This window comes from Amblyomma maculatum, chromosome 2, assembly GCF_055883805.1.
Source record: "Amblyomma maculatum isolate TAMU_Amacu chromosome 2, ASM5588380v1, whole genome shotgun sequence".
Classification (NCBI taxonomy): Eukaryota; Metazoa; Arthropoda; class Arachnida; order Ixodida; family Ixodidae; genus Amblyomma; species Amblyomma maculatum.
Window position 1 is genome coordinate 135,531,269 of NC_139345.1, and position 18,947 is coordinate 135,550,215.

Sequence of the window (18,947 nt, forward strand, 5' to 3'; positions counted from 1 at the left end):
TTTTGTAGCCAATAGCATACAAAAATGAGAATTACTATTGTATAAGCACTACAGTTTCGTTTTCTATGAAAAAGTTCAACTATCTAGATGGTAACTTGTGCCACGCTTATTACTGCTCATGTATATGATGTCTGCTGTTAATCAGGTGTGATTATGAAACGTGTAAAAATGTGGTTTTCCTTCTAGTAAACCTTAGTTGAAGTTCCGCGTTTTTGTCTTGTGCTTTCTTCTCTTCGTCCCTGTCGGTTCGCGCGGTTGCACTATGCATTCCATAATATAGACCCTAAATTTGAATACCACGTTCTGAAATACTTGGACTCATTTTTCTCAGTTTGCATTTGTTGCAAGAGCAGGACAATTACGAATACTATCTTTCCAAACTCTTTCGCCTAAGGCTACCTTCAAAATTGTTTCTGGGGTAGTTTTGTTTCGAACAAGATAAGGTTCTTTTTGGGTGAAATTATTCTCTAAGAAATATAAAATGTGTGACATATACTGTAACAGAAAAAAAAATAGATTTGTTTTCAAGTGTTTAGAATATTACGAAATGGCATAAAGAATAATCAATCGGCTTTTTCTTGCCCAGTGAACAATTTAGAAGTTATCTAAATTGAAATAGTTAGTGCATCCTAATAATTTTTGAATGATAGTTTTTCTAAGCTGGCACACGTATTTACTTGTACTGACAGCTAGGATTTGTTTTCTATGTGTGCTAAGGTGAATAAAGTTACACTATATTCTAATAAGAATTAGATAAGCCATCTCAGAATTTCATATAAATTCTTGCTATACTTAAAAAGGTGATCTTTATCCGGGCATCCGCCTTAAGCTTTATAAACCAAACAATACCCCCATGAAATCATAGTCGCTTGTCGAATGCAGCTTCCTATGTTTTTTTTTTTCATACGATATTTAGCTACAGCTAACGAGGAAAAAATGAAGAATTCATGCTCTAACTCTTTCTCGGATACTCCGTAATTGTGGTCATCATAGCCTAACCTGAGCTGTCTAAACCATAAACTAGCCTTTCCCTTCACCACATTAAAGGCAGTTTTGTCTCGTACGTGGCACGTTTGAAGAATAGATAGACAGAGAGCGCACTTCGGTTAGTAAACTAAAAGAGAGGGCAAAATAATCATAACGGTTTCGAAGCGTAAACGCTGGGCTTTCGCGCAGGAACTTTAAAATCTGACGACCACCCTACAATGATTTTCATTGTCACCTATTCAGACTGCTGCTAAGCGTCGCACACCAAGGTTTAACCGAGGCCACGCTTTCCAAGGGTTAGAAATGAAACAAAACAGGCATAGATAGTATTGTCACATTTTTATCGACCCTTCTGTGCATTCTCCTTATCATCACCTATCAAATAATAAGGAAATCTTGTTTGATGTGTAAATATCAGCATAAATCTGGTTTATAACAGAGTTGAAAATCCAAATAGTTTCGACGTAAATACTGGGACAAGCTCCAAATAGATACGGGGACCAGCTGGAAATTATAAAACATAATAATCTATAGCCTGCGTAAACATTACCGTCACGGCGATGCGCTTCGTTAGCGCAGTTCAAGATATACTGTCCGTAACTTTTCTATTTTGTTGTCCGCATTTGCAGTCGCTGACTATCCTAAGGACATGTATTCAATGGACCATTTCGGAAAGTTGCGCGCGCCCCCTACGCGACCGCCGCAAAGCAGGCTGGGAATTGTGAGCGTGGCTTGCCGGGCAGGATCCGGCGCAGGAGTGGTTCGACATGGACGTCGCGCAAAAGCAGGTAAACAAAACTTTTTTTTGGGATGCTAGCAATGCTTTTGTAGCATGCTTGCGCCGCGCAAGTGATCTTTGCATTGCCGTACAACTTTTTTTGTGGTTTTGCAGCCGACGCTACGAGCGCGAAGCGAGTATTTTCGCACGTGAGCGCTCGTGAAGCGCGCACATGTGCCAGTGTATAGTTTTAGCTATGCTTCAGAAGGCACGAGCGCGATCCTACGGCTAGCAGGCGTGTTTTGCTGGTAAGCGCGCGCTAACAGTGCATTTATTTACTGGTCGCCCGTCGCGAACCTTCAAAGTTTCTGCGGCTGTCCCGGCGGCAGGCGTAGTACGTAGCGTACGCATTCATGTTTGTTGCAACAGTGCGACATAGTCTTGTGAGAATGTACGCGCTATATTTTAGCAAAATACGTCGTTATCGCGCACTGCCCATTCAATCTTTTGGTTATAGCGTGCTATTTAGTCTACGGACGAGTCTGAAACAAGTATATCGTCGAAAGAAACGGACAGCGCATTCGTTCAATGAGTACATCTTGGAAGAAAGTAGTAGTTGAGTTGGTGCTTAGCTTGTGCGAGCGCATTTTCTTGCCTATAGTGTTGTTCGAATAGCACGCAGCAAGTGCGATGCAGAACCAACAAGCACTGTTACATTGTGTGTAGCTGAGCATATTTTTGCGATACAAATAGTAGTTGCTGTCTGTGCCATATTCAACGAGTTTGACGGCTCGTACTATCTCGGTCGCGGTGTCCATTTGTTACTACCGTGGAGTGCAGATAGGCGCAGCCAAAATATGAACGTGCCTCGGTGGCTACAAGTAACGCGAACGCGGTCGAAAAAAACTGCGGCGGATATTTTGCTAACGTGAAAAACATGGACGCGCCAGTACCTTGTACTTGGGCGGCCTCGGAGTTTTAGTTAGCTGGTGGTTTACCGAGGCCGTCCTTGTGCAACATTCTTCACGACCGCGCGTAGTAAATGAAATGGGTTCAGCGTTGCTTTTCAAGCATGCTTGCCACAAGTAACCAAGACACAATGAATGAATACTTTATTTCAAGATCGCATTGGTGATGCCATGATCAGCTGTGTATGCTTCCATGCTCTGTTTATATGTGGAGTGCCAAAGAAAACATTTTGACACTTGCTTATACCCATGTTGCAGGTACCACTGCAAGCCATTCATAATGCACTTCCTCTCCAAGCAAGGCTACCGAAAGGGCCATGGACAAAACAGTTAAAAGACGTTCCAGATGGGTTCTCAGAGCAAGGAATCTTGGCACATCAGAATTCACGTGGTGCTCAGAAGCATACTGTAAGCGGATACAGGATGTTCAAAGCAGAGAAGGTGCACAATGTTCTTATTTGCAAGGCTGACAGATCCACTTTTCTTAAAGCAACAGTGGAGGCATCATTCTCTTTGGCAAAATTATATAACACTGCTGCTGTGCTCTCGTCAAATGGAACTGTGGACGAAGGAACCTGCAACTGCCGGGCTGGAGCTGCAGGTGTTTGTAAACATGTAGTAGCAATTCTATGGTTTGTATTAGACCTGAAGCGCTCTGGGGCAGCCTACGTGCAAGACACACAGTCGTGTACAGACAAACCCAGAGCATGGGGTACTGGGGCAAAGAAGGCCAACGTGCACACACGCGAGTTCTCAAAACTGCGTTTTGTGAAACATATGCCAATGAAAGCTGGCAGGTATGCAACTCAAGAAACCACAGTTTCTCTGACAGTAACAGAAGACCATATTAAGAGAATGTATCAGACACAGAAAAATATTCCAAACGCCATGCTATGCAAGACGCTGGAGGACAACCACTTTCAGCCCGTACAAGTGAAAAGAACACGTCAGGAGGAGGCTCTCAGCCAGATGCCAATCAGGTTGCCGGTGCAAGCCCTGTGGGTTGAGCATGTGCCAGCTGGGTACACGTTCGGCTCCTGTGAGCTTACTTTAGAAGACTCATGGGCCCTTGAGCAAGCGACTAGGATGCAGAGCGGCTCTACAACATGGAGCTTCGAGAGATCCAAGCGCCTGACTGCTTCACACTTTGGAGATGTGGTGTCACGGAAGAAGCCAGCTGATGAGAAGTTTTTTAAGAGGTTGTTCGGGTCTAGCCAGATGCAGACCAAATACATGGCTGATGGTTTAAGGAATGAAGATGCAGCCGTGCAGCGTTACATAGACAAGAAAAAGGTCCCAGTTAGGATTTACTGTTGTGGGTTGTGCGTCAACCCTGGTGTCCCTGTTCTTGGTGCAACGCCTGACCGTGTTGTAGAGCAGGGAGGAGATTTTGGTCTCCTTGAAGTTAAGACCCTCTCAGCTGCCAAGGAACGGGGTGAGGAATTAGAAAATGCTGTGAATACGGCACCCTACCTGAAGAATGGAGTTCTTAAACCAACGCACAAGTACTTTTACCAGGTCCAGGGGCAAATGGCTTTGACTGGACTCTCCTGGTGTGATTTTGTGGTTGATAATGGCACAGACTGCACTCTTCAGAGGATCACTTTTGACAGCTCGCTTTGGATTTCCAAAATGCTGCCACGTCTCCTGGAATGTCACAAGAACTACCAAGAGCACTGTGCTTGTGTGTGAATTTCAATGACTTATTTTATGTTACATTGGTCTGCAGGACAAAGATGCTCGGACTCGTAACATGCTTTGGCATGTGTTCATACTTATGTATATTTGTTTCTTAAATATCTTGTATTGCATTTTTTTCCATGAAGAAAGTGTTTTTCTGCGTAATATCGTTATGGCGATGTGCACGTTGTGCCACAACCCATTTAAATGTGTGTGCCACTAATCTGTGTGTAAAAAGTAAATGTCAAGCACCACACGTCTTGCTGCCTTGTCCTCCAAGTTCCTGTCTCTACATTTGTCGGCTACCTTCCTTGTGATTTTTCCCTTGTCCTTTGCCTGAATTTTTTTTTTTGAACCAACTTTTTTTCTCGTGTTGCTTGTCGATAAGAAAGTCGTGCTCTCTTGGCAGACAGAGGAAAGGTATTTTTTGGATTCCTTGTCCACTGTCGTTTCCTGCCACTTGATTTTCCCACCTCCATTTGCTAACCTAACCTAACTATGAAGGAGCATTTTCACATTTCAAATGTGTTTTGAATACCAGAGCATCACTCCTCATCGATAATTTTGTAATAAAAAGAAAGCGCTTAGGTTTAGCCAATAGGAGCAGTGCGACCTTTAAAGTTGAAAGTCAGGTTTGATGAAGGAGAAACACTGTGCAGCCTGATGAGGTTAAGGTTTGTGTTCATCTGTTTTGTCTTGGTATCAATGCTCATTAAGTCTGTTGGTCTGTCGGGTAAACTCCTAAGAAAAGAATGTAGCCACTGCGTAGCAACATCACGCACCTTCCTTACAGTCGTTGTAGCTTCTCCATCTGTTTTGCCAAGGTTTCATGCGACATCTGGAATTTAATTCATTTTCACTGCACGCAATTTTCTCTTGTAGCTTGACAGTTTGGTAATTGTTTTATCAACCTCACTTGTAAGGGTAAGGAGAAGCTGAACTCAGCATTGTCTGAAATGCCTTCAAGTAGTAGTGAGTTAAATTCTAAATGCTCTATTTTTTACTTCATCCAGTCATCACATTGTGAAAGCTGATTTGGTTCGACACACATCATTGCTATGTTTTGAGTCGAGCCTACGTTTTTCTGGTTTAACATCCTGTAGGCAACGAGGGACATGGGGATGGAGGGCTCCCAAACAGCTTTGACCATCGTGGATTTTTAATGTGCACATTATATTTTGCCTCCATCAAAATGGGACTTTCATGTCTGTGATTTCATCCCATGACATTGGGTCAAGCAGCCAAATTCCATAGTCGCAGAGCCATCGTGGTGGATGCTTAACTCTTTGCGGACGGAGATGACATTCCTTGGTGGTCTCGTGTCATGCCTAATAAAGACAAAACGGCAACTTCTAATGAACAGATCGGCCACTCTGATTCGGAAGATGTGGGGTCCTTCTGCTGAAGACAGATCAATTGATTTGGTACACAGGCGCTTTGATACATCTTGATCAAGGCAAGGTGCAGAAATGCTTGTATGTAAAAAGTTTTGTGCGTGATAATAGGCTTCACATGGTTTCATCTGGTCTGGAGCCCTTGACAACTGTGTGCCCATAGCGGAAGTATGGAATGTAAAAATCGTTTCTCACTTTGTGTGCTGCTGTGTCTAAAGAAAGGAGGACTGAGATTTGAACTGCTGAACCATGTTTACACTGACCCTGTGCTTCCTTTACCTTTTTTTTTTTGTTACTTTCTATTGGCGGCATCCTTCTCCCCTTGTACTGAAAACCTAAATAGAAAGAAGGGAAAGCTGTCGAGGCTTTGGATTTAACGTCTAGAAATGCGAGTGTCAAAACCACTGCCAAACAATGTGCCCCTCTACTGTGGAGGTAGACGCATCTTGTCTGTCTGCGTTTTGGTGCGAGTCGTCCTATGCTTCATTTGTTTTGGTGTCCCCGACGCTTTTTTTCTTGTCATTTGTACGAGCTAGAATTCATGAGTGTGACTCTGTATAGGTTCTGCTACCTGATCCTATGAAGTTCATGTGCCTGCATGTTAAATCCTTCCTGCTACACTTTCTGGATGTCAGGACACACGCACTGATTGATGTGTTGCTGTCTAGCAGGTTCGCGTGTGGTTAATTTGGGCAAACTACCGACTTGATGATAGTCATTTATATTTGAAATATGATGTTTAATTCTGTTCACACCATGTTTTCTGATGGTTACTTTCATCTTCTATATAAAATCAAAGAAGAATTTGCAAATGCGGCGGTTAGTTGCTAGTTGGCATACACAGGTTCAGTATGTCTACTTGCTGTGTAGCTGTGATTGAGAGTTGTGTGCAAGTTCTTGCTTGTGTACTGCAATCATTGCTGTGCAAGCGAAATCTGTGAACATTTTGATTTTGTGTCTGGCGTAGTATTTGTACTTTTTAGGATGACTTGTTGCCGTAAGAAAGGTAATTCTTGTGCAAGGTTTTACTATGTACTTGCAAGCTGATGTATATGCTTCGATGCAAAATGAGTGTATTGAGATCATTAATTTAACAGTTTGTTTTTGCTTCATCATTATTGCTCATTTGGAACCAGCACTTCAGAAACATATGAAAGTCCTTCTTTCTTCCTTGCAGAAATACGTTCTTTGGGAGGTGCACAGTTTATATGCTCATATTGGTTGCTTGGCTTTCTTCATTTCTGCACTTAAGGCGTCAAGACAGTTTTGCGTACTTCTTTTTTGTTATTGTATTTTGTAAGACTGCCACATTACATACTATATATTCTTGATTCAAAGCAACATTTTGTTTTTTAAACGTAATAGGTAGGAGAAAAACTCCCATGTGCGCATAAAAGTAGCCAAATTACAAGCGAGTGCTCGGTAGGTGCTGCATCTAAAATTTTACATTCAAAATGGAAGCAGTATCCTGGAAGATGCATGCACTCTTGTTCTCCAAACTGTCATTTAGCTGTGCATCCTCTTCTGTGATTAATGGACTCCACTACACTTTTGAACCAATTTCATTGACCCACCATCTAATTGTAGGGAATTCAAAGCACCAAAAAGAATGATCATGGCATAACCCAATAACCTCTCAAACCAAACCAGAGCTCAGCACCGTAGTGAGGCTAGTAGGAAAGCCTAACTACTAATTGTTAAGAACACAAATACCTCTTGCATAATGTCACGCATTGCAATGTTTTGTTCATTTTTTCACACCAACGGAGTTGCTTGAGATTTTGATAATTGAAGTTATTTATTTCGTTACACTTATGTTTGAACAAGACTGTATTAAAAAAATTTTTCTGCAACGTGCTTATACATAGAGATGCATTGCTTAGCATGCTTTTGTGTTATGCTCTTAAAATATATTGGCACAAGATGTTTAAGTGAGCTGTGCAATACAAGAGCCTTTCTTTGTAAGAAAGCCTTTTATTTATTTATTTATTTATTCATATACCCTCAGGGCCCGAAGGCATTAAAGAGGGGAGTGGGAAAGATACATTGGTACAGGGTACAGTGCAGCATAAAGCATCATAGGAGAAACAATAACACGGCGAAAAGTGATCAAAAAAAAAAAAGTATTGGCGGAAAAAAAAAGAGAAAAGCAGGTGAGACAAAAAAAAATCATTTCCGACAGTCAACAATGTCACCGAAAACGAACAAAAACATTTGACTACCATTTATAAATATAGATTACATACGGCAGTCTTAAAAGAATTTGGGTCCGTAATATCAGCAATGTGCCTAGGAAGGTGGTTCCAACTGACAGAAGTGTTTGGAACGAAAGAACAAGAGGTGTGTTTAGTACGACATGACGGAACACCTACTTTGTGAAGATGATCAATGCGACCTGAAACATATGTGGGGGTAGTTAGTAGCCGGCTCTTAAGGGCAGGATTGTGGTAATAGATTTTGTGAAATAGACATAAGCGGGAAATATTTCTGCGTAGTGAAAGCGGTGGCAATGATAATGTTGTTTTCATAACGGTAACACTGGAGTTACGGTTATAGTTGGAAAGTATAAAACGTGACGCGCGGTTTTGAACAGATTCGATTTCAGATTCTAGAGATGCAAGGCCAGGGGACGAACAAGGGTTTTATAAAGAAGCAGTTTTATTGAACTAAAAGAAAGGTTAAAGTTTCGGCGCAGGTACCCCAACATGCGGTTAGCATTGTTAGTAATAGATTCCACATGCAGATTCCAAGAAAGATTAGAAGTTATGTGCACACCAAGGTATCTATACGAAGACACAGTTTCAAGAGGAGTATTATTGAGGTTGTAATTAGCTACTTCATTGTTACGACGAGAACTACGCATATGTTTGCACTTGTTAATGTTAAGCTTCATGTGCCATAATTTACACCACTCTGAAACTTGGTTAATATCAGACTGAAGAACAGAAATGTCAGAGTCACTGTTAATTTCACGGTAAATTACACAATCGTCAGCAAAGAGACACACAGAAGAAGCAATGGTGTTAGGCAAATCATTAATATAAATTAGAAAAAGTAGGGGCCCTGGTACGGAGCCCTGGGGAATGCCTGCGCCCACTGGAGAGGAACGAGAGTTCCATTTATTTGCTGTCACGTATTGAGAACGGTTAGTGAGGAAAGACTCAAGCCACGAAACGATGCTAGGGTCGAGTTTGAGGTTACTTAATTTGAAAAGTAGTAATTGGTGAGAAACTTTATCGAAAGCTTTGGAGAAATCGAGGAATATACAGCCTGCTATGGAACCCCGGTCAAGAATGAAATGAAGGTCTTGTGACAAGCATAGAAGCTGAGTCTCGCATGAGAATGCTTTACGAAACCCGTGGTGGGAATGACTGAAGAACGAATTTGATTCAAGAAAATTGGCGAGATGAGAGCAGATGACATGTTCCATGATCTTACATGGGATGCTAGTAAGTGAAATGGGTCGGTAGTTATTAGGAGAATGTTTGTCCCCAGACTTGTGCAGGGGAACCACCTTGCCCACCTTCCAGTCACTAGGAACACAGCTACAGTCACAAGCACATGGGCAGCTACATACTTCACATTGGTCTCTGTAAGGAAACCGCAATGAAAGTTGCAAGCAAAATCTTTGCAAAGTGACAAGTGTGTTGTCCGTATTGTAGATACTCTTGCACTCGGTACGACTTGTAACATATGTGAAGTGAACCAATGAAGGCTTATGCTTTACAGTAAATCAATGTGCCGTCATAGACAGTGCCCAAGGTGCAGATTCAGCATACTTAATCTCTGCTTTGAGGGGTTAATGCACAAGTTTCGAGTAGCACTGAGCTCGCACTTCTTTGACGACAAGCTCAAATCTGTCGCATCTCGGGTATTGTAGCTGATATAAGTTCTTTCTGAAGGATTCCATGCAAGACATTACATGAGAGTTGGTAATAAAGCTTTCAAATTTCAGTGCCATGAAATACTCGCATACATGTACAAATTTTTTACATATACAGTACACATATATACAATACATATCACTTTTTTTTAAAATGAGTACATCACTAACACATGTAAAAATGACAAAGTGAAATTCACTTTACAGATTTCATTCCAAAAAGTTAGGAAAGACAATCTGTCGTAGAAAAGACAATGGCTGCAAACACCAACTTTCCATCTTGTCTGTGTAGATCAGCAATGAGACTGGTGATTTCGTTTCCAGTCATGACTTGGATATAGTACTGCCACAATCTATGCTCAAATCATTTGCACAACACCGACAGAGAAATAAGGCGTTGCAGCTCTATATAGCCTGTACATTGACTTCAGATTTACTTCAGCAGAGAAAGAAAGGCTCCTCTAGTCTGCTGTACATGAAATAGTGTAATTCAGTGCAAGTTCGATGCCTTGCACTGCAGCAGGGATTCTCAAACTGCATTTTGGGGAACTCTAGGGGTTCTTGGAACAGTTCCTAGAATCCCCAAGCACCTATGTTCATGCATGTCTTCATCCACTTTAGCCAGTTATTTTGGGACTAATGCTGTAGCTGCTTACAGCTATCTCACTATACAGTCAGTCATAACAGAATTTAAGTACTTGTTCATGTGCTGCGCAGCTTGCATACCCCTTTTACATATGTCGGCCAGCACCTTTTCAAGCCTCAGCCACAGCGGTCGAATTTCGATGGAGGCAAAATTTTAGAGGCCAGTGTACAGTGCGATGTCAGTGCACGTTAAAGAACCTCAGGTGATCGAAATTTCCTGAGCCCTTCACTACGGCGTCTCTCATAGCCTGAGTCGCTTTCGGACGTTAATCCCCCATAAAACAAATATTTTCAAGACAGGCTCCGTGACCAAAGCTGGCCAGAACACAAATGAAACATGTTAGAAGCCGACTGCATTTTAGCGAAATGATTTGGTCTTCAAATGAGAAGGCTAAAGAGTTTGAGCACCCCTGCATTACAGTAGATCATGCATAACATACAAAACATTAAGAACACTACCATCGCTCATCGGTTTAGAATGGGCTCATGCATGAAATTATTGAGATAACAACAAATTTTCCATATCTTGTTCAGCTTCTCTGCCATAACATTAGGAAAGACAGCACGGAGTATTCTGAAGTTTTTAACTTCCCTGATGACACGCTCAACATGAATTCGCAAACTCGCTATCTGCCGTGTTGCTATCTCATCTGCCAGTGACAACTGCGAGCGGCCATTCAACATAGGTGGCATGTTTAATTCGACTCCAAGCTGACGGAGGTCATCTTCAATGAGGAATCCTCTATCCGCCATTACGCTGTCCCCTTCCTCGAGCAACTCATAGAGGCCACTGTGTCTCGTGATTTCTCGATCGGAAAGTCTCCCAGGTGCAAGATTTGACACGAAAGAAACGAAGCCGTTTGGAGTGATGCCAATGAGTCCTTTTGCAGTGTTGTGTCCTTTGTACGAGCTGAAAGTGTCGCTTTGCGTACTGTAATCAGACGGGTTCTCGATAAAAATTTCTGTGCAGTCCAGTACAATGCGTGTCGATGGGTACAATTCTTTAAAATTGTCTGGCATGAACATGTCCACTGTGTTACGGGATGGCCACATTGGTATCTGGATTAACATTTCAAACAAAAAATTTACCCAAAATGTGAACATTGCACTCACGGTTGACACAGACACTTTCAGGCGATATGCCAAATCCTGCTCCAGTAACCCAACCCGGAGCCTGCAAAGCACTGCAATGACCTGTTCTTTCATTTTCAGTGCTGGTGGCCTGCCAGCACCTGTTTTCAGTGTCTGGTACATGCCTTCAACATGTTCCAGAAACGCATCAAATTTTTCAAAGGAGTTAAACCCTGTATAAAACACTAGTCGCTTTTGATCTGAAACAAAACCGTGAACTTTTGAGACAAGGTTTTTTGTTTTTAGCTTCTCTTTAAGCGCCTCAACTTTCACATGGTGCAACTGAGCCTCCAGATCCTCAACCGTTTTCGGGAGCACAGATTTCTCTTTTCGAAGCAAGTTATTTTCATGCTCCAGTTTTCCACATACTTCGAGAAGGTGGTTGACTTTCCTTAGTGCGGCAGCAGATGCTGTGTCTGGAGGCCCCATGGAGTATGAATGCTCGGCACCTAGAAAATAAAAACTGTTTATTGATTTGCGAACAGTTAGGCCGTGCTTTAATACAGATTTCAGGGCTTGAAATAGTCACTTCAGCCCACAATGTGTGTTCTGAACCCTTGCTCTCAGCTTACACTGATATACAGACAACAAAGAACTAGGATGACAAAGCCATAGAGCCCAACTCTCTTTCACTCCACTGATCCACCTGTGCAAGCAGCTTACCAACCAGCATGGAACCATAGGTTTCATGCACCCAGCACATCAGCCAAATCTACACTGTATATGCATTTGGATAGCCTGACTTTTGTGTCATTTTTACAAGCTGTGGTGAAGGGAATAATGTCGCGGTGAAAGAAATGAAATGGGTAAGTTTCACAATGCGTGCACTGGTGGAAGAGGTACCGCGTTTATCAGAAAACTCGCTGAAGTAATAACACATGCACGGTACAAATCACTGATGACATGTCACAGAATACATGAGGTTATGCAACTCATAACATGTAGACTTCCCATGGCTAGCTGCAAAAGCTTGCGAAAAACTGGCTTCGCGGGAAAAAAGTTTGGTCCATTTATTAATATACCGGTCGCCACAGCACCCGTGGACCTCACAATGAGTGGGCGCGATAGGGGTCCGTTAAATGCGAAAAATAAGTTTTCATAGTGGAATGGAGAAAGTGAGAATTTTGAACCATCACTAACCTGTTTCCGTGCGAGACGAAGCCGGTGCACCGAAGGTCAGCTGGGTGGGCTCCTGGGAAACTACGTCGCTCTCTGCGTACAAACGCTTTGATGAAAATGCGAACACACAAAATCGAAGCCTCAGAAAAAAGATGGCACAGTTAAAGCGTCTCTTACGTTGATCGCATTGGGGCACGTCAACTACGTAGCCGATCTCCAACTCGTTCAGGACGAGCACAGGGCTGGCAGAGGCAGTTTGGGAGCTCGTCTTCTTGCGTTTCGCGACTGGAAGAGATTTGGCAGTAATGATAATATGCGATAACCGCCTGAATATATATATTTACCGGTATTAAAGGAAGGAGATAGTTGACTGATGACTTTATGAGGGAAAATTGTCGGCAACCGGTCCATATAGCCACGGCGTCCACTTGCGTTGAAGTGAGCTCCGCAGATCCGGTGGTGCTTAGAAGGTTGCCACAAAGAGAAGCGACCAGCACTTCCCTGGCGGTTGATTCTTCTCACCCACTCCTTTTTTTCTTTTTCATTTGCAGGGAACGCGTGAAATGAAACGTTCTTGTCTTTCAGCGTGTTGTTGTCGCAGCCAGGCACACAACAAGTCTGACCACCGCCTCGGCACTTCGACGACATCGCGCGCAGTAGTGGCAGCGGCCACTAAGTAACCCACAGGCACGTAACACTTTATATAACGCACCTGCAACCGCCCACCACCAAAAAATACACGAAATCTTAAAGCAATCGAAGCACGTACACACACACACCGCAGCTATGCGAACGCAGGAGGCAGGAAAGACGGGCGGTCGGTCGGCGTTCGCTCACTTTTCCCATAATGCGTCGCGCGCCCGCTAGCTTTTTTCGCGGCGCTGCGATTTCCGAAATGGTGCATTACAAATGTTATCTCCTGGCATGACATGGTGACCTGCTGCATCTTACCGACGCTCCATAATAACTTTTTTCGTATACAATCTTACGCTTGGTCTAATTCATTGCTTACGTCGTGCTTTGTATATTCAATTTGTAGCCTGCTTTTCCTAGCAAAGCATTGTCAGCGTAAATATGAAATGGCAAAATATATCCGTCAGTACTGCTTGCAGCGCCCGCTTCCCACTGCAGTACCTTGAAAAGCTCTGCCAAACAAGCAAGACTAGCTTTTTGAGATTAACGTACCCATCATGGTATCTAGTAAATGTTGAATGACTTCTATTATCTCCTTTTAACAACTTCCCATGTAAGCTGCACGGGTAGGTAATTCACAAACACAACTTTTTTGAAAGAGCATAATTCTCCCTCCAATAGCCAACGCACATTTTGTAAGCATGATTTGCGTAACTGATCATCAAACTGATGGCATTAAAACATTTATGAACCGATTTGCTGAGAATATTTCCTGTATTTATTCCTTGCTAACATTCATAAGAAGCCAAATACAACGCTCAAGTACTGACACCTCCACACAAATGATATCACATTCCCATGCATGCCTGTAGCAATTTTGTGGTGAATATTTGTTTAGAATTATAATTCAATATTCTGTTTGCCACCCAATACATGTTTTCTGCCGGCCACATTTACAGGTTACCATCCCAATATGATAAAGTTGAAGTGAAACAACTACTGAAACTATGTGCACTAACTGACCGCTCGTTTGTGTTTCAGGCCGACTGTGTAGTTGTGCATCCCTTGACATTCTGTAGGCATCTATGACCTGAAGTGGTAATCACTTTTGTTGGCTCTAAAGTTACTTCTGCGTCAATATCATGCTTCTCGCTTCATGATAAATTTAAATAACTGAATCGTGTACTTAGACCTTTAGCCTGCGAAAATTGGTGAGAAAAAATGTGGCGAAGTTTTTATTAACTGCAAATGTCAAATTGTTGCTTATATTATTTACAAACGAATATATAGGGGTGTAAAAGAGTATGTGAAGATTCATGTACTTTGACCAGCACATCTCTCTCTTGAAATCAATTACATACTTGACCAACGCAACTGTAGTTCTCATGTGTCCCCGGATTTTGGGGGCATTGCTCCTTCGCACTACTTGCAGCCCTGTAAAAGTGAACCGTTGGAAGCATCAATATTTTATCTTTATTATAGGATCAAGAGATCATGGTTCATAAGCCATGTGCTACTGAGACGCTCGCTACAACCATTATGATGTTACTTCTATAACTAATCTTATTACTACTTTTACCAGAGTATTTAGTGCTTTGGAAATATGCCGAATATCACGGTTCATGCTCGGTCCTTTATATTCCTCAAATATAATAATGACCTGTGCATTCCATGAGATCATTTGTTTGCTGATTATTGTGTTGCCTTTCGTGAAACTAACAGTTCCGACAACTTGCAACGCAACATAGATGCTACCTTTAACTGTTGTAATTGGTGGAAAATGGATTTTAGTACCTCTAAATGTAAATTTTTCGTGTATCTAGGATTTCATCATTTTCAAGACTCTACATTCAAAGTAATACAGTTCTCGTGTCCGTCAGTCTCTACCGTTAGCTAGGAGTTGACATCTCTTCCGGTCTCACTTGGCCACTTCCCATTAATACGATAATTCAATATACTAATCGCATGCTTTTCGTCGTAATTTTCTTCTGCCCCTAGTTCTCTTAGACCCATATTGTGCAAACCACTTGTCCGTAGTAAACTGGTATACGCTTTGTCCATCTGGTACCCATATTGAGCCACGCCCGTAAAGTGGTTCAGAATAACTCCGTTCGTTTCATCCTGCACAAATATTAACGTACCGCTAATATATCAGCAATGAAGTGCATTTTAAACCTCCCTTGATAGGCTTCTCGTCATAAATTTTCGCGCATTTATTTTCTTTTTTTTTTCACAAAACATTTCACACTTGGCCAAAATTGTATACCGTACTCAGTCCCCCATCTTCGTACATCTCTCCTCGAATGCATCATGGTCACAGGGTTGGGATCTCTCTGTTCAGAACAAAAACATACTGCGTGTCGTTCAGTCCTCGTCTCCCAAAGACTGGAACTACCTACCCGCACCGATTGCCAGCATTGAAGTCATTGATAATTTCCATACTGTCGTAGCTAACACTGCATATGTAGTTGACTGACATGTATGCGTTATTTTCTTTTTTTTTTCTGTTGTAACGTTTTGCAACCTCTACTCCCCTCTGTAATGCCTCTAGCCTTGAGAGTGAAACCTAAATACAAATACATAATAATAATAACGAAAAAAAACATGAAAGTGTCAGTGAAATCTTGGTCTTTTCAGCGCGAAGCGCAATACACGGATATAATTGAAATGCGAATGAAGGCGGAAGTTTGTGAGAATGCATACATTTTCCTGCTTTACCACTTAAGAACATCTCAAGGAGAGCACTCTGGCCGCTTGCTTTTTTCATAGGTTAAGCACTGCAGCAAGCAGAAGCTATGTCGTATTTGTAGATCATCTGCCTCATGTGCAAGGGAACTATGGTTTAAAATCTGATGCTACGCGATTCTCGATAAGTATTATCTAGATGGCCTGGCTTCCGTAAAGTGGACTTAGCTATTATCCTTGCTCGTCACTGATTTGAAGCCACTGAGGTCTGTCGTGTCACCTGGCCTGAAGAGAGAATTGGCGGTGAAGATGCGCTAAAAATAGTTGAGGCTAAGGCCGCATCCGTGCAGTGTGCCATGAAGCTCACCAAGCATAACAGGGTAGAACTGTGCGACACTCGAGAAGCTACCCCCATTTAGGCCAAAGCACGCTCAATTTTACAGGCAGCACAAGACAATGGTCCGATACTGGAAATATATTGGCAAACGGCTGTCCTAAAGCGGTCCAGCATTGCTGAAATTTCCCAGCATAAGTTTGGCCAGTACACAACACATCCAATGGTGGACCAAGCTCCACGTGTTCTCCCAATGTTGTTACGGCCGTTTTTAAATACTGGCAACATTGAACCAACTTTCCGTTTGCTAATTTGGGTCCCAGCACACATGTTCGTCCCCGGCAATGAGGCGGCCCATGATTTAGCCCGAGATCTCTACGTCCGGGCAAACACGGAGCCGCCCGACTGCCAGGAGATGAACGAACGTGTGCAAAACTGTATAGATATAATCGAAAATTATATATTAGGAAGACGTCTGATGCCGCCATAAAATTCTGGCTTAAATAATAAAGAGGCCATAGCCTTGCGGCGATTACAAGCCGGAAATTTCCCAAATCCTGTCTGGTTGTTTTACACCCAGATAGCGAGAGGAAACCTCGACCATATATTTTGGGAATGCCCTAAGTCTCCGGGCGCTACGGGCCACATTAAATATAGAGAAGCATGGGTGAGCCTGCTGCGAAGCAACGTCCCCGCTGACCAGCAAAGAGCCGTCCGCCTGGCGGGTGAGGCCGCGAATAACCAATGTATATTCGCCAGTCCTTAGTCGTGGAGGTTCCAGCCCCCGTTCCTAAGGCCTGTGTGCAAGGAGCGGTGAATGGGGAGCCTCCTAAATCGGTGGAAAATAAAGTTTTAACCAATCAATCAATCTATTCCTCCGATATTTTAATAGTCGCTTGTAAATACTGGCAACATTGGGCCAGTTTTTCATGTGTCCTTCCGGCATTGGACTAGCGATATTTAGAAATCGGCAACATTTTACCAGATTATCTTCTGTTTTTCGATGTCGGGATATTTTCCTAAGAAAATGACAACATCGCGCTAGTATTTCTTGCGTCGTCTCGATATCGGAAGAAACATATTTAAAATTGGGGACACTGAAAAAACTTGTATCGTGTTCTCCCGATACCATCCGTTCCGTTTCTAACCGGCTATATTGGACCAGTTCATTGTGTCCTCCTGATATTGTCACGTAGTGGTGACGAGGTCAACGACACAAATGAAGGGGTCGATAATTGCACTAAAGGAACTCTTTATTTGGGCTGACTTGCGCCCGCAAAAGAACTAAGCAACTCGGCGGCGGCGATAGAAACAAACGTGCTCGTCGATCGTCGAACAAAGAATACCCGTCACACTCGGCAACGCTCAATTTAAAGGCTGCACAGAACAATCTAGATAACGTCGCAAACAGCTACCAGCACGGGCTGGAACATTGTGGAAAGACACCCGAGTGGCCGGAACCTTCGAGACAGATCTCGGTGCATCTTGTGCTACAACAAAACTGATAAAGGTGTGACTCGCGACATCGAGCATAAACAAACAAAGATTACGGAACTGATACGCGCTCCAGAATCAGAGTGATAAGCCTGTATGCCGGCGGCTGTTAAAAAGCAACAAATACTGTTTTGAAGGTTTCGCGGCATTACTCCCCCCTTAAAAAAAAAACATCGCCTCGATGTTCCAAAACAAAGCAACTTAAACATAAGCACTGCAAGTTTTAAACACCACACATTCTTTAACGCGCGTAATATGGCTTCAGTCGTACAACATGTACAATTTCTGGGCGTGCGCGTCGCCGTTGTGATGCTGACATTCCGTCGGGAATGACTTCATAGTCCAGTGGGCCGACGCGGCGAAGGATTTTGTATGGCCCAAAGTATCGACGCAACAACTTTTCACTTAATCCGCGACGGCGAATTGGTGTCCAAACCCACACTTGGTCTCCTGGATTGTACTCTGTGTGGCGTCGTCGTAAATTGTATCGTCGGCTGTCGGTGCGCTGTTGGTCTTTAATACGCAGCCGTGCGAGTCGTCGGGCTTCCTCTGCACGCTGCAGGTAGGCGGCGACGTCAAGGTTGTCTTCGCTGGTTACGTGCGGCAGCATTGCGTCGAGCGTCGTCGTGGGCTCCCTGCCGTACACAAGCTTAAACGGGGTCGCTCTGGTCGTCTCCTGGACTGCCGTGTTATACGCGAAGATCACGTACGGCAAGATGGCGTCCCAGGTCTTGTGTTCAGCGTCGACGTACATAGCGATCATGTCCGCGATCGTTTTGTTCAGGCGCTCCGTAAGGCCATTGGTCTGGGGATGGTACGCAGTTGTTCGTCGATGGCTTGTGTGACTGTATTCCAGGATGGCTTGCGTCAACTCTGCCGTAAACGCCGTTCCCCTGTCCGTGATGAGCACTTCTGGGGCGCCGTGTCGCAAGAGAATTTGTTCGACAAAAAATTTGGCGACTTCTGCCGCGGTACCATTTGGTAGTGCTCTTGCTTCGGCGTAACGGGTAAGGTAGTCAGTGGCCACGATGATCCACTTGTTACCCATAGACGAAGATGGAAAGGGGCCGAGGAGATCCATCCCAATTTGTTGAAAGGGCACGATTGGGGGCGGAATCGGGTTTAGTAGTCCTGCTGGTCTGTTCGGCGGCGTCTTGCGTCGTTGGCACTCACGACACGTCTTTACGTAGTGGGCAACTTCGGCAGGCAGTCGCGGCCAGTAATACTTCTCCTGGATTCGACGCAATGTGCGCGCAAATCCGAGGTGGCCTGCTGT

At 43.4% G+C, this 18,947-nt stretch overlaps 3 protein-coding genes and 1 long non-coding RNA gene across 4 annotated transcripts in view; 1 reads left to right on the forward strand and 3 right to left on the reverse strand.

Annotated features, from left to right (window-relative positions):
* LOC146199943 (uncharacterized) overlaps positions 1–18,947 on the reverse strand; it is a 49,946-nt gene that overhangs the window by 3,283 nt on the left and 27,716 nt on the right. Inside the window, exon 3 of the long non-coding RNA XR_014704782.1 lies at positions 14,520–14,592. This is a non-coding gene — a long non-coding RNA (uncharacterized LOC146199943). The remainder of the gene's footprint in view (positions 1–14,519; positions 14,593–18,947) is intronic.
* LOC146199944 (uncharacterized) lies at positions 1,644–4,708 on the forward strand. The gene is made up of 2 exons (XM_084595305.1): positions 1,644–1,775; positions 2,932–4,708. Exons 1-2 carry the CDS (start codon positions 1,755–1,757, stop codon positions 4,363–4,365), a joined length of 1,455 nt encoding a protein of 484 aa, XP_084451431.1. The 5' UTR covers positions 1,644–1,754; the 3' UTR covers positions 4,366–4,708.
* Positions 9,106–11,677, reverse strand: LOC146199945 (uncharacterized). The gene has a single exon (XM_084595306.1). It carries the CDS (start codon positions 11,527–11,529, stop codon positions 10,741–10,743), a length of 789 nt encoding a protein of 262 aa, XP_084451432.1. The 5' UTR covers positions 11,530–11,677; the 3' UTR covers positions 9,106–10,740.
* LOC146199946 (THAP domain-containing protein 11-like) lies at positions 11,592–13,378 on the reverse strand. The gene is made up of 5 exons (XM_084595886.1): positions 12,870–13,378; positions 12,703–12,810; positions 12,547–12,618; positions 11,674–11,855; positions 11,592–11,606 (listed from the first exon to the last, which is right to left on the reverse strand). The coding sequence occupies exons 1-5, from the start codon at positions 13,171–13,173 to the stop codon at positions 11,592–11,594; spliced, it is 681 nt and encodes a 226-aa protein (XP_084452012.1). The 5' UTR covers positions 13,174–13,378.

What these genes read in the sequence shown, in the direction of transcription:
- LOC146199945 (XM_084595306.1), bottom strand. Translation starts at nt 11,529, where the DNA reads ATGTACCAGACACTGAAAACAGGTGCTGGCAGGCCACCAGCACTGAAA.
- LOC146199946 (XM_084595886.1), bottom strand. Translation starts at nt 13,173, where the DNA reads ATGTCGTCGAAGTGCCGAGGCGGTGGTCAGACTTGTTGTGTGCCTGGC. An exon ending in ATCTCCTTCCTTTAATACCG is followed by an intron (nt 12,811 to 12,869) that starts GTAAATATATAT and finishes AATCTCTTCCAG; the next exon opens with TCGCGAAACGCAAGAAGACG. An exon ending in CGTGCCCCAATGCGATCAAC is followed by an intron (nt 12,619 to 12,702) that starts GTAAGAGACGCT and finishes GTTTGTACGCAG; the next exon opens with AGAGCGACGTAGTTTCCCAG.
- LOC146199944 (XM_084595305.1), top strand. Translation starts at nt 1,755, where the DNA reads ATGGACGTCGCGCAAAAGCAG. An exon ending in TGGACGTCGCGCAAAAGCAG is followed by an intron (nt 1,776 to 2,931) that starts GTAAACAAAACT and finishes CCCATGTTGCAG; the next exon opens with GTACCACTGCAAGCCATTCA.